At 41.7% G+C, this 14,707-nt stretch overlaps 1 protein-coding gene across 1 annotated transcript; it reads right to left on the bottom strand.

Annotated features, from left to right (window-relative positions):
* Positions 1-763: 763 nt before the first annotated feature.
* sall1a (spalt-like transcription factor 1a) lies at positions 764-13,116 on the bottom strand. The gene is made up of 3 exons (XM_020592466.1): positions 12,235-13,116; positions 3,434-6,843; positions 764-2,400 (listed from the first exon to the last, which is right to left on the bottom strand). The coding sequence occupies exons 1-3, from the start codon at positions 12,305-12,307 to the stop codon at positions 1,960-1,962; spliced, it is 3,924 nt and encodes a 1,307-aa protein (XP_020448122.1). The 5' UTR covers positions 12,308-13,116; the 3' UTR covers positions 764-1,959.
* Positions 13,117-14,707: the final 1,591 nt, after the last annotated feature.

The following is a 14,707-nucleotide window of genomic DNA, read 5'->3' as shown; positions in this document are numbered from 1 at the left end:
TGGAGATTTCGGCTTCGTGAAGAGGATGAGAGAGCGCCGAGGATGCTGGATAGAAATTAACAGATCCTGTACTGCAGGATGTGCAACGATGTATTAAATGAAATGCAGCTGTTGAAATTAAAAAAGCAAAGCAAATGCCTTCAAAGTCGTCATTGGCTTTGTACAGATAACCGTGTGATCATTTTGACAACTTCTTTTGGAGCTTTGTGGCACTGAAGTAGATCGTCCATTTTTAATAAAAATATATATTTAAGACAAATGTTCTACCCATTTCGTGGCTGTATGCCTATTAAACTGTGCTATTTCCAGCAAATACATTTTTAAAACATATAAATGCAGAAAAACAACAGTTTTCCCAGCTGAGCTTTTTTCTTTTTTTTTTTTTTTTACAATCTACTGCTCCTACCTAGAGAGCAGATGAGAACTGTTTCATTCCGCCTAAAAAGCCTTGAATCAACTTAATTCTGAGAATTAGCGATTACGTGGCGATGTGCGGGACTGGCAACACAAACTGTGAGGTTTGTGTTGTGATCATTTTAAATTAAAGAGCAAACCAGCTCTCACCAATCAGTGACTGCATCCAAGCCTCCCTTTCTGCTTTGGCTACGCAGGCTGTCCTGAGCGCAAATAATTCAGAGTTTATTTTTATTTCTGCTCTTCTTTACAATGATTGTCAATGATTCATGTGTTAAAATAACTGTCAGCATATTTTTGAATGATAAGATAAAACCCGAGGGAATAAAACCACACCAACACACAACAGTTCTTTTGGAAAACTGATGTATTTGATTATTAGAGTAAAGAATTACAGTATCTTAGTTGTTAGTAGGTATTAAAGTGTAGAGAAACTGGACCCATAAAGATCTTCCAACTTTCCAAGAAAGTGCATGTAACAGTCCGAAGGTTGTCAAACCCAATAGATATTTATATTTATAAAAACACTATCACTTTGTCCCCTGGCCATGATGGACTTCTCTTGAGTGAGTTATATGTACATTTATTTTTCCACATCTGAACGTATTTACAGAAGCTTCAACACATAACTTTGCACTTGATGTCAGTGAGTGTGCTGGGACATAGCAGCAAGTGGAAATCCAGCTGTGAAACTAAAGGAGAATCCTGCTCACGTGATTGGCTCTTTCAGTTCCAAAAATCAGGAAATAGACCAGACCAAATGTTCCCCTCTCAGCAACTTTTGTGGTTTCACAAACACCAAAAATACAAGCAACAAAAAAGGAAAAAATACGGAAGTAAACAAAAAGTAGAAAGTACAATATACAGAAACAGTAACAACAAAACAAGTTAACACAAAAAAACCCTTGAAATGTAGCAAACGTCAATGTTTTGTCTTCCTTAAATAAAATAAAGGTAAACAAGAAATGGAAATAAAGGAACTACCATGTCATTTAGTTCCTGGCCTGAATTTCATAGTTTTGTTTTGATGAGGGGAGGGAGCACACAGATGTTAGACCATCTACAGAAGATCAGTGTACATTATTTACAGCAAGTCTGTTTGCTTATTACAGAGCTAATGCATCACATGAACATCAACAGTTCGGTTATAACTACTACAGACAGAAAATAACTTAATATCAAGGTAATGTTTTCTACCCAGATATTCTAAGTTTCAAAAGCACATTTTAAGCACCCATACATACCCATTCTGGCTCCAAAACAAAAAAAACCTAACTGTTAATACTTCCACTTGGTCTCAAGCAAGGTTATAATCACTAATAAATAAGCTCCTTAAAACTATAACATGTACATTGTACAAAAAAGCAACTTGTCTTCACACTCATGTTTGTAAAGATTCAATGGCGAGCAAAGCAGTTCAGATGATTTTGTCTCCGTCGTGCTCTTTCTTTCTTTCTTTCTTTCTCTTCTTCTGTATGTGTCTACATATGTGTACAGTATGCTATTCAGCGTCTTCATATGTCTGTGCAGAACTGAGGACACAGACTAACTGGTGACAATTTCTTTATTGTCCTCCATGAAGCGTGTGAACCGGAGGTGGGCCCCGTTCTCTGTGTTGGCCATTTTCTCCAGACCAGCCAGAGCGGCATTGGGCTCTGTGCTGTGCAGCTTGTCTAGGCTGCCTGTCAAGCCACCAATAGGAGAGCTACCCCCATTTCCAACACCACCTGATATTGGTGGGATGCCTCCATTCTGGATGACAGAGATTTCATTTGTCTTCATTGCCAGGCCGTTGGAGAACGCTGCAGCATATTGGTTCCAGAAACTGGCTGGGTCCCCATTGCTTGCCCTTGATGCCATGTCCTTCTGGAAGATCTCTGGAAATTTGACTGGGTTAGTACCCAGGAAAGCCATTGGTCCGTCCACAGAGAGCCTTCGTCCACGTCTGGCGGGAGCACTGTTCCACATGTGTGTGCCCATATGAACCTGCACGGAGAGAGAGGGAGGAGGGAGAAAAAAATTAAAGGAGGAGGAAAGAGACAGAGCAGTGAAAGGGATATAAATTAGTAATGTTTACAAACTTGGCCAGAAGAGATGCACATGAGATGATGCAATGGAAAAGTAATAATAATGCTCAACTCCAAATTAAAATAGCGTCATACAATCAGACCAATTATTCACGTATGTTGTGAGTTGTACCAGGATGTTATACCCGTCTTTCTGAGCAAGACTGAAATATGCTGGTTAAACTAAACCTTACTAAACCTTTACTCATCACACACGGGAGCACAAGGCTTGAGGTGAAACTGCACTGTCCAGTGTCATTGCTCTGGCCAGCACTGCATGTGACACTTCACCTCTGCCAATACCCTTTCCATGACAAAAACAACATTTTAACTGTGTTTTTTCTGTCATAATTTTAAAGTTACAATTTAATGTATTGTATGTACAAACTACTACAAAAGGTCCAGACTTGTCTGTGTTTGCTATAGTGGAGTAACTTTAATTAAGGCACATATCTCTGCCAGGGCTTGATTTATTACAGCCTTTAAAAATTAACATGTAGTCCAGATTCCTTACTAGTATTAAGGATTGACCCACTCAAAAATAAATGACATAACTTTACATTAGGTCCACAAATTTTCCTAGGTTTCTGTAGTTTATTAAGCAAATCCTTTTCTTCATGTTTAGGATATTTTTTAACCGATTCTGTTAAAGAAAAATACAGGCTGACCAAGCTCATACTGTTTGCCTTCAAAAATTAATCCTCTATACTGAAGCATTCTTAATATTCCACATTTTGGAATTTCTACCCAGTAATCATGTTAGCTGTGTGAATCAGCATTTCCACAAACATACTTCTCTCACATAGTTGTTCATTCAATAAATTATACATTACCACCCCTTGATGCCTAGTGCACTCACACACCATATAAAATGAAACAGCAGCTCTGGGACTCATTTTACATAAGCATTCTCATGCACAAACTTTTAGGAGATGAGCTGTTTCGACATTTACCTTGAGGTTTCCTTTGGTGGTAAAAGCCCGACCACAAATACTGCAGGCAAAAGGTTTTTCCCCTGTGTGGGTTCTCTCATGGATCTGTAGAGCACTGGAGGAGGAGAAACACTTCCCGCAGGTGTTACAGAAATGTTGTTTGGGTGTCCTGCGTGGTGGAACAGCAGAAAGCACTGGGGAAGTAGAGGCAGATGATGTGACCAAGCCAGGGGGCATGTCCTTGTTGTCTGGGTGGAGGCCATGGAGGAAGCCGTTGACCTCGGGTTTGTTAAGAGAGCCTACAGAAAGGAGGGAAGAGGTTGGGCTGGAGGACAGGCTGGTGTTTGATGGCTCAAAGAGCTGTGAGGGCAGGTCTCTCATTTGATGGGTTAGCATGTGCTGCTTGAGGTTGCCCTTGGTGGAGAAACCCCTGTTACAGGCCGTGCAAATAAATGGCCGTTCTTTGGTATGGCTTCGATAGTGAATGTCCAAGGCACTCTGACAAGCAAAGGTCTTCCCACAGATGTCACAGGATGTGTTCTTGATGGTGCTACGCTCACGGAAGGGGAATATCATGCCCAAGGGATCTTTTGAGGGATTGACAGATGTCAGGTCCAGGGCTCCAATGCTGGATGGGTGAGAATGCAAGAGGCTAGCACTGGTGTGCTCCAGGGATAGTGCTCTCTGGTGCCTTTCTTCGAGGCTGGGGGATTTATGTGGTTGTGGATGCATGCTAGTGGGGGATGGAGCCTGCAGGGAGGAGGTAGATTCTGACACAGCTGGACTCCCAGCACTTTGGCTTTCAACATCCCCTCCCAGTGATGAGGAGTCATTGGTGAGACAATCCCCCTCAACTAAACCATTTGCCATAGCCTTTATTTGGTTGGTTTGTAGCTCCTGTGTTTCATTATTGTGGACATTCTCTTGACCATTTTTTTCATGCCTCTCCTGGATAATCATTTCAGGGGGTGTTGGGGAGTTACACAGACTGTCATGGGAGGCGTCAGCTGACCTGGGTGTGTCTGGGACACTGCTATCCGGGCCCTCCTCCATTCCTTCAATGTTGTCATCAGAGAAGTTGTCCAGATCATCAAAGTTTCTCTCCTCAAACGAACCAGTGTCAGAGGCCATGGACTCTGGGTAACTGTCTGGCAAAGGGGTGTTAGGAATCTGCCCACCCATGTGCATACGTATATGCTGTTGCAGAACCACAGCATTTGTGAACTTCTTCTGACAGATAGGGCAGGAGTGTTGGACTCTAAGAGGAGGCATGGCCCTATGGACGCTGTAGTGGGTCTTAAGATTTCCCTTGGTGGTAAATGCCCTGCCACAAATTTTACACTTGAAGGGCCTTTCTCCAGTATGAGTGCGATAGTGCATTTTCAGAGCACTTTGGCAGCTCAGCACCCGGTGACAGATGACACACTCGTTTGGGTCTGTCACCTTCCTGTCAATGTTCTCCACAAGCTGCTGTAGCTTGGAGGTCTCGGACCCCTGGAGAGGATCCAGAATGCCTCCAAAGGGAAACTTAGCCTTAAACTGATCAGACATAAGAGGCATGAGTGGGTTGGTCATCATGGGTGGACTGTTAGATGTTGTGTACTCGGCAGTGCTCTCTGAGGCAGAGCTCATAGTTGTCATGAAGCCTGAGGAGTGGCTGCCTTCTTCACTTTTCCCATTTGAGGTAGGCAGAGTTGCACCTTCGCCCTCTTCACACACTCCATCATTACTTTTAGTCGAGGGCTCAGCAGAACCTGAGTCACTCTTTGAAGTAACAGAAGGACTAGTTATGGCTATTGAATGATCTTCCTTTTTGATGAAATGCGGCAGACTCGGCATGGTTGGTGGTAGCAGCATGCCAACTGAGGAAGTCAGAGTGGGCAAAATTGGTTTGCTGTCCAGCCAGCTGGTGACAGGTTTCTCAGGAGGCATAGACATGCCATATGGAATGCCGGTGCTTGTTGGTATGTTGTCTAAATGCTCAGGAACAGGGTAGGGGTTCATCTGAATGTGTGGATATTTTTCTTTATGACGCTGGAAATGCACCTTCAGGTTACCACGGGTGGAGAAGCGGTTGCCACAGATATTACACTTGTATGGTCTCTCTCCAGTGTGAGAGCGCAGGTGGATTTGCAAGGCACTGTCACTCCCAAACACCTTGCCACAAAACCTGCACTTATGCTTGAAGAAAGCATCATCGGAGCTGCTCTTGTGTTCAAATGATGTGACATTTGGCGGCTTGCCTTTCCTCTGCTGGGCTAAAGCTGCTAAAGAGCTGAGGTCCTCCACAGTGGTGCCAACACTGGGCAGAGCGCTAGAGAACATGGGGTTTCCAGGTGGGGGCTGAGGTAGAAGGGGATTCACTGCAGAACTTAACAAGCTACCTATTCCAAATGCTGGTGTGGATGACTTAGCTAGTGGAGAGTTGCTGAGCTGAGAGTGAAGGCTACTCATATGACTCGGCCTCTTGTCAGAGGAATGGGTACTGATTGTTGATGGCCCCAGTGTGCTGATGCTCTGAGATGTCTCACTGTTGCTTGGCTTGGTCTGAGGTAGCTGTGCTGCTGCAGCCAGCTGCTTTAGGCTGCTAATACTGGCTGACTGACTAGCCAGGTTCTGTGCTAGCCCTGCGGCTGCAGCCAGCTGTTGGGAGAGATGTGAACTGAGTGTGGTCAGTGGGCTGGCAGCAGGACCCATTGTGCCTGGAGCAGAAGCTGGGGGAACCTGCACTTCTGGGGACTGGGAGGCGAGTAGCAGAATCTGATGGCGAATCTGCTCAATAAGCTGCAGCTGGTGTATCTGTTGCTGTTGTAGGGCTAGGAGCTGTTCCATCAGGGCTGGCACTGCCACCCTGGGACCCCCAGTGGAACGGGCCTCTTGAGAGAATTGGGCCACTGCCACTTTAGTGCTCTGAAGGTTTTCGATTATGACATTGCTGTTGATCATAGAGAAGTTCCCCAGTTCAGTGAGATTACTGAGCTGAGGTAGAGGGGCAGATATAGCTGATGTAGCCACTGCAGGGTCGGAGGTACCCCTCCCACCATGGCTGCTGACTGTGTTGATGGGGCTCCTGGTCTCTGTATGACTGCCTTCCTCCTCATGACCACTGCTCATTCCGGAAACATCCACATCCATGGATTCGTCTTTTTCAAGAGTGTTAGGTTCCAAAAGGTCACTGCACTCTGTTTGATCAGTATTATTAGCTGTGTCATTCATCTGGTCATCGGGATTATGGGGAGGAGACCCAGGCGAGAAAGTTCCAGTGGGGGAGGCAGGGTTTTCATTCACTATGAGAACTAACTGATTCTTAGTGCAATTCTTCTGGTGTTCCTCAAGATCCGATAGTTCAAAGAACTCAGCACAACATCTGCCACAGACGTGGACATCTGACTCCTTACAGCGGGGATCCTCTGAGCTAAGTTCTGTGTCCCCTGAAAAAGAGGAAACAGAGGATTAGTGATCAGTAATGTTTTGCAGCTGAAGAAGCAGCTTTAGCACCTCAAATTCCATTGTTGTTCATCTTACGTTAATCTGTTTTACACTATCCCCTTGATGTGTTCACAAAAACAACAATTGAAAGGCAACATTAAGCCAGCAGAAATGAGGAAAAAACATATTCAATGCAGTGGCTGTGATAGAAGGGGATACAAAATCAATGGGAGCTACTCAAATATTACTTAAAAGTGATCTTTGAAGATGTACATCTGGGTTTCATCAACCCAACCAGAGGTAATCATTTTCTCCAGATAATCCATCAAAATATAGAATAGAGTGAAGGGAGGACACTGGGTCTTAATGAAATTTCATAGAAAGTCATTGATTTCCTATATTCCATGCCCTTCAAAGTCTACTTGTCCACTTGGTTCAAATCAAGCATTTGAAGGACTTATTAGACTTTCAATTTGCTGTCAACTTTGCTCATTGTCAGCCTACTATGGGCATCTTGGACAGGTTATCTATGTCACTAAACTAATTTGTATCCACTCAGTCCACAATCAAAGCGAGACATGGACAGCAGAGTTTGTGGCATCTAAACTGTTATGTGCACACAATAAACACAAAAAAAGCTAAAAGAAAAAAATTAAAAAGGAAAAAAAGAGGTACAAAGTAAACTGGAACATATTTATTATGTACAATATGAAATTATTTGTTAAGGTTAAAATATCAGCTTAATGAAAAGAATAAAACAATTTTTTTAAAGTCACCAGAGTTTTGTTCCATAATTGTGAATACATTTATCAACCACATAATAGGCACTCATCAGTAAATTCTTCTTGAAAAAAAAACAAACAAACTGAAAAACAATCTATTTACATAAATGCCTTTGTCATAACTAAAGAGTAGGGTGGCACATCAGAATGCATGCAGCACAAACTTGCCCAAACTGAGAAACTGGACATACCAGCTCACACGATATGCAATACAGACACAGCAGATTCTGTTGTCACTGAGATGAAAGTCAAAAAGTAATGACAGCTTTTCAAATATGCACAGAAACAGGTTTTTGAATTTTCCATTTTAATAAACAGGACGAGTCAGGGAGTGAAAGAGAAAGACGACACCCTGCCCCCAGAGCCACTGCTGTGCTCCAGACTTTCCTTATTCTTTTCTCCTTTTGTCACACTAAAATCTCACTGTTTAACATACAAGTTGATTTACAAATTGCATTTCTCTATGAATCCCTTTCATTGTGACTCTGGCCCCTCAACACTTTCATCGTAGCCAAGAATTCATTTGCAAATGAAACCCAGAGTAGTGCAGTCCTGCCCCACAGAGAGACAGGATGCCTTCCCATTGTTCGCACAGCATGGGAGCGGCGGGGATCATCGGCACAGCCTGGCCCTGCTCATCTCAGTCGACTCAAAGCAGATCCTGTTTAATTCAGGGATTATCTCCCTCATTGTTTCTCTGCTCAGCGACATCAGCTAACACAAAGTTGCCATGACAGTAAACCCTGGCCCTCACACCACCAAACCATGCAACCAGGGAAGACCCAACTTTAATGATAACTTTTCATGTTAAAGCCCCCTTTCCACTCGCCCGCCTACCGAGCGCTAATTCTGTTTGGTTCATAGTGTGAGAAATGTAAGGATTAAATAAACACCTTTTGTCTTTACTCAAGACTAACTGTACACAAATTAGTGTGAAGAAAATTCAAAGATATGACACTGACTGGGATGAAAATTGGAGTCATACAAAAAGGGACAGAACTTTTGAAAGATGGAGAATAAAAAGTGTATGTGTACATATATGTTAATATGCAGAGCTTGAAAAATAAACTCCCTACACACTATGAATATTCTATATGGAAAAACAATGGTGAACACTTTTTAATTCTTTATTTACTTTTTATTTTATTTCTACTCATACACACACTACAGGGGCATTGTGTTTGTACAATTACAACAATTTCCAAACAAAGATGACAGTATTTTAGATTTAGCAAATTTTCAGAAATCCTACAAATCGACAGGTTTTCCTTATTATTTTTTAACATGGCAATAAAGAAAAAAGCATTACTAGAATTTATAATTACACACAAATGAAGGAGAAAACAGATTACATGTATTCTTAAAGTTGTTTTTGTATTTCTATATTATAAACTATAAGGAACTGGTAAAAAAAAAAGCCCAACATTTTGATCAAAATTGAGCAGTCTAGTAGTGCACAGTCTGCTCTTCACCAACTTTATCTTAAGTTTGTAATGTCAGAGAAGAAAGCAATAATAGTGCTCTTACAGCTGCAAAACATAATATCAAAGATAATATTTATTTAAAAAATGTTATGTTTACATGGCTACAGATTTACTCTTTATAATTTGCAATACTGTGTTTTACTTTACTTAATGACAAAAAAAATGTAAACAAATTAAATCACTGCATTTCTACAAATCCACTGCCCACACAGGACTAGTACAGCAAACAGCGCAGGTGCTAGCATTAGGCTTAATTCCCAAAATAGCAAGGATTAACTGCGAATTAAAATTAAGATAAAGTCAAGCTGGTATGAAGCTGGAGACTCTAAAACTTCCATAGAATCTCTATCAAAAGCACAATGTATTGAATAAGCAGAGGTAAAGAGTGCCAGGAGAGACAAAGAGCAGACAACAGAGCCATGAAGAGACTGACCAAAGTCTGAATATGAGAGACAGCAAAGTTAAGATTAGGAGAAAAAGTAGACATAGAGCTCTGAGAGATCCTACATTATTTTTTCGCAGGGGGCCTCTGTGAGCCTCTTGACACTTGTAACTTCAGGAGGGTTTCTGCTCACATCGTCTCCAGCTCTCTGGACTCATCCTACTGAACACTAGATGGGGTTCCACTAAAGCTGCCGTGGTTCAGGACAAGACTCAAATCTCAGAAGCTCTGCCCCGGTGACATGCTTAAAGCTTAAGGGGAGGGAAAAAGGCAAAGCAAGTGCTTCAGGGTACACCTAGATTCACACCACATAAACACTGGCAAAATGACAAGCAACTGAGCTCTGTGTTTGCTGGCAACATCAGTTCAAAGGGGACTGCCCTGCCAATCTGCACTCTAGGGGGGCCACTCTGATAGGGTGAAAGGGGATGGCCACAACGTTTGATAAGGCCTCACACTCACACTCGAGGCCTTGCTGGGCGGCCTGCAGCTCCAATCTACAGGGTCAATGGTGAGGCAGAAAGGAACACAGTGAGCCTTGAACTCTCATCACCTTTACACAGAGGGACACTGGCAAAGGTTAAAACAGCTCGACATCCCACCCTCTGTGGCTCTCACTCCGACCTCCCAGTAACTATGGCCTTCAGCATCACTGATATTCAGCTACAAATACAATGACTTTCTGTTTTCAGTTCCCCTGACCACAACTCTCCAGAAGACACACAGCAGATTGACTATGAGCACTGTTTCAGCTAAATACAACCAAGGCTAAAGACAACATGCCCCTGCCCTTATAATTACACACACACACACACACACACACACACACAGACCACACTTGCATCAATTTTATTATGTGACATAGTTTCGGACATAACTCAGAAATTGTGCATTCTGAGGTCTGCAGGGTTGGTGACAACAGTAGCTCCTCATTAATTTATAGATTTATAGGAAATACAAGAATTAAATAGGTTTTGCATTAATCATCATGTTCTTAAATCACATGAAATGGGAATGGAAATAATACTTTATACATGACGTTTCCCCTAAAAGAAAACAAGTGCTTGTTTCAAATGATCTACACAAGCTTTTCATGCTGTACCTTCGCAATATTTCCATTGCATAGATTAAATATATAGGCCAAATCCAGCAGGTCTAGTGGATGCTATCTTTTTATCCATACATTTAATTTATCACATATTGTATTTCTAATACTTTTTCTGACAAAGTAAAATAATTTAAAAAAAACTGTAGTGCAGCAAAATTAAATCATACAGCGTGACAGAGAACAGGAAACCTTCCATTCAATTAAAGAACGTTTCTTTAAATTACAAAAAAATTAAACTGGCTAAACGCAATTTTCTTGGTAACCAGTGCTTGATAGAAAGGTCGGTCAACAAAAGTACATCTTCCAAAGCAACGTCACCAGTTTCAAGGGTTAATAATCTTATCCTACAATGTTATCACACCCTTTAGAAGATTTATAGTTTTATATTCTCCTCTCAACAAAGATGTAACTATTTACAATTAACTGCAAATCCACTGGCTTTCGCTGGCCCCTGTGAGAGCTCCACTGCCAGTCCTGGATTTCCAGTTCTGAATGGCACTTTGTATGCACGGATTTCATGTTTTAGGAGCTAGAGCACCATTAAAAGGGCATATAGTTCACGTTACACACACGCGCGCACAAAAAAAGGAAAAACCGACAGGCTTCAGGTATAATCTTCTCTAAAAGCGCTGCAGTAAAAAATAATAATCCTGTTGGATTTGTGATGATTTTTGTGGAGAAAACTGCTGGTTACTGTGTAATAAAATAAACCAGGTGCATGTCTCCGACTGAGAAACACAACCTTTGTGCTGTTATTTAGTAAAAAGGGATATTTTCAGGATCATATGTGCTTCGAGGAGCAGTTTGCCCTTCTTTCATCCAAACTATAAGGCACAATAATGTACCGGAGGCAGGGAGTTGCTGAAACGAACTTTAAAACAAAAAGGAGAAAACACTGAAAACACTGTAGAGCCACTACATTCTAGGACAAGACTGAAACACACGAATGCGGTATTTTTGTGTCCGGGACCCAGGAAAAGTTGAGACTTTCGGCAGGAGCCACAGGCTGGTCCATGTTGACGCATCAAGACCGAGCGTTGAACGCAGAGAAGCCCCAAAGAGGACCGAAAACTGAGCCGGCTCCTCATTACAGGAGACTTTCAACTGTAGTTGAGAAACCCGATTTAAAGCGATAGTGGAGATCGAAAAGTTTTGAAACTTTTATCCCACACACACACACACACACACACACGCACCTACACACCCACACACATTATAAAACTGAAGAGAAATGCGCCATGCACTTTCGTTATTCTCTTTAACTATTTTGTATTTTGCAGGCATTTATATAGTACCGATAAAAGAATCTTTAATGTGGAAATTTTTAAAGTTTACTTTACAATTAAAATAAAGTGAAATTATGTATATCCCGAGAATAAGTTTACTTAACATTGCCTGACTTTCACTAAGAGGACGACGAAATTTGCAAAGAAAAAAACAAAAGCTAAAGGTATAAAGTCCGATTCAAGTGATCAACGTTAACTACCATTTTTGACCCTAGACAGGATAAAACACATAAAAGGTGTAAGAAAGTCGTTTGACTTGGGTAGAAGGAGCGCTAGGCTACTGGGACTCACCATTGTGCTCCGATAAAGGCAGATGAGGGTCGGTTTGGAAGTGTTGCGGCTTCGCTTGTTTCCTCCGCGACATGCTGGCTGGCACATCAGCAGGCAAAGAATAAAAAAATGACTACAAAACCTTCTCAAAAATTACGCAAATCGAGCCCATCCACCGCGCATGTGCCCCGTTATGATTATCAATAATGCTGTGCGATTAATCATACGGGGCTTCTTTGAAAGGCGATTGGCACCTCGCCAGCCCCCCTCCTATTCAAATGAAGTCTCTTTAATCAATTAGCTCCTGATTTGCTGGGGACTCTTGTGTCTCTCTCAGCTCCCACCCAATGAGTTGATCCGTATGGGGAAGAAAGGCTGGGTTTTCCAAACTCCCTTTAGATACGGTTTAACCCCTTCTGTTAGCCAAGTCAAAGCTTATCTTGACTACTACAGGGGAATGTCAGCGTCTCGAGTCCATGCCTGCGACAGTATCTTTCAATCATTCACAGATATCATGCAGCTATCATAGTTATTCTTTTCTTTTTTCCTCCTGTAGATATGGATTGACTGGACGCTCGCAACTCAAACCTCCGCGATCTCCAACCAACTTTCTTCTCTCTACAACTCGATAGTCCGTCTTCCGCCCTTGTATTAAAATCGCTGTAATTCAGCTGTTGTTGTGCTGTATACCGACACCTACTCTCTGAAGAGTTTCAAGCGAGGTTCCCTGTGTGCTGAAACGCGGCATCGCACGAGCATGTTCCGTGCGTAAACGGCATCGGTACGCGTTCCCCAAAGTCCACAGTGTGATCCGAAGTCCAAATCAAATTCATTTGATTATTATGAGTAGAAAGGGGGTTACTTACTAAAACGTTTTCATCACACACTGTACTCTGCGAATAAACAAACTTTGTGGGCCCGTGCGGGACTGGGACAAATGTGGAGCCCGGCCCATCGAAGATCTGATTGGACACTGGTCTATTCAGTCATACTGCCATTCACCCCCCACCCCCCTTTTGGTTGCGCAGAGCAGATCAGTGCACCGGGATGATCAGCGGTCAAGGCAGGTCTGTTCAGGGATAAATAAAGTTTCAAATTTATTCCCTAAACATTAATTTTAGTTTTTTGCAAATGCCTGCCTCACACCCACATCAAGCGGACCCATCTACATTCTACATTTCACATCATCCATTTAACTGTTAGAAAAACAAAGGGGGGGACTTGTCTTTATGTTGTCACCTTCCGGTGGCGGCATCACACCCTTATCAAAAGTCGAGTGCATTGTACATCTTTTGATACGTTTTTATGTCTGCACATGCGACTTTTATTAGGCAGCGATAATTGAGCAATATAACGCTGACAGAAACTGTAGAGCCAGAAAACAATGTCACAACCCTGTAAGTAGATGATGGAGCACATTATTATTATTATTATTATTATTATTATTATTATTATTATTATTATTATTATTATCATTATTATTATTATTATCATTGTTTCCCTAAATAGTGCGCCTTCAGTGGAGATGCGTTAAGAGGGCAGGAGGTCCCATAAGAACTTAATGTGAGCGCTGAGTCGAGTAGATTTATTACATGAAAAAGATAAACGAAGCTTTCAGTCGGGCTGATTTTGAGAAATGAAGATAATAATGTTACTATAGGTGATGCCTCGGATGCCATTATTTTTCACTGAATATTTAAAGAGCAGCTGCAGGCTAGATGGATCTGGTCCTCTCTTGTGTCAGCTATCTTTTAGTTTCGTATATATATATCATTTATTTATGTATTTGTCTTGCAGTTTGACACACTGTAACCAAATCGAAATTTGAGCTGTGACTAACAGAACCCAAATGATCATTAATAGGGGAAACGTGTGTGTGCTTTAAAAAGCCCATGCAATTATGTGCACCAAACTTGAAACAGTGGTAGAGGGAAAAGGGGTCTGCAATATTGTAATGTCCCGGGCGGGAAAATCAATGGGCAGTTAATTGATGTGAGTGTTGCTGTGAGATCGTAAACAGCGTGATTTGCAGCCCAGCTGAGCGGGAGACGTTTTAAATGGGATTCATTCGGGACGGTGAGGATACAGTTTTAACAATCACGGGCTAAATGACACAGACAGACACAGGGTGAGGACCCAGCACACATAACTCGGTACCAGTGTATGAGAAAAAGTTTTCATTTTGACTGAGAAGATTTTTTAGCCAATCACATGTGTTTGACTGAATTACACATTGATGTATAAAATATTATTTCGAATATCCAGCACATAATTAATGGTATATTTGGACACCTTTTTGATTTAACAGAGGAAAGAACAAGTTAAAATGATTTTAATCACCCAGATCACTGATTAAAAAAAACATACAAACAATATAAATTTTAAAAAGGGGGCATCTAATATAACTTTACTATTTAACTAAATAACTTAGCTTTTAATGACTCCAGTACAATGGTTAATTACCATACAGTTCGAACATGCTGCCAGTTGTTAT

The sequence above is a fragment of the Monopterus albus genome, unplaced genomic scaffold (genome assembly GCF_001952655.1).
Source record: "Monopterus albus unplaced genomic scaffold, M_albus_1.0 scaffold17.1, whole genome shotgun sequence".
Lineage (NCBI taxonomy): Eukaryota > Metazoa > Chordata > Actinopteri > Synbranchiformes > Synbranchidae > Monopterus > Monopterus albus.
This window is presented reverse-complemented; position numbering and strand designations above follow the sequence as displayed.

Coding starts and splice junctions, on each gene's coding strand:
- sall1a (XM_020592466.1), bottom strand. CDS start 12,307: ATGTCGCGGAGGAAACAAGCGAAGCCGCAACACTTCCAAACCGACCCT. Junction 6,844..12,234: donor GCCTTTATCGGAGCACAATG/GTGAGTCCCAGT, acceptor CCTCTTTTTCAG/GGGACACAGAACTTAGCTCA. Junction 2,401..3,433: donor CCACCAAAGGAAACCTCAAG/GTAAATGTCGAA, acceptor CTCTCCGTGCAG/GTTCATATGGGCACACACAT.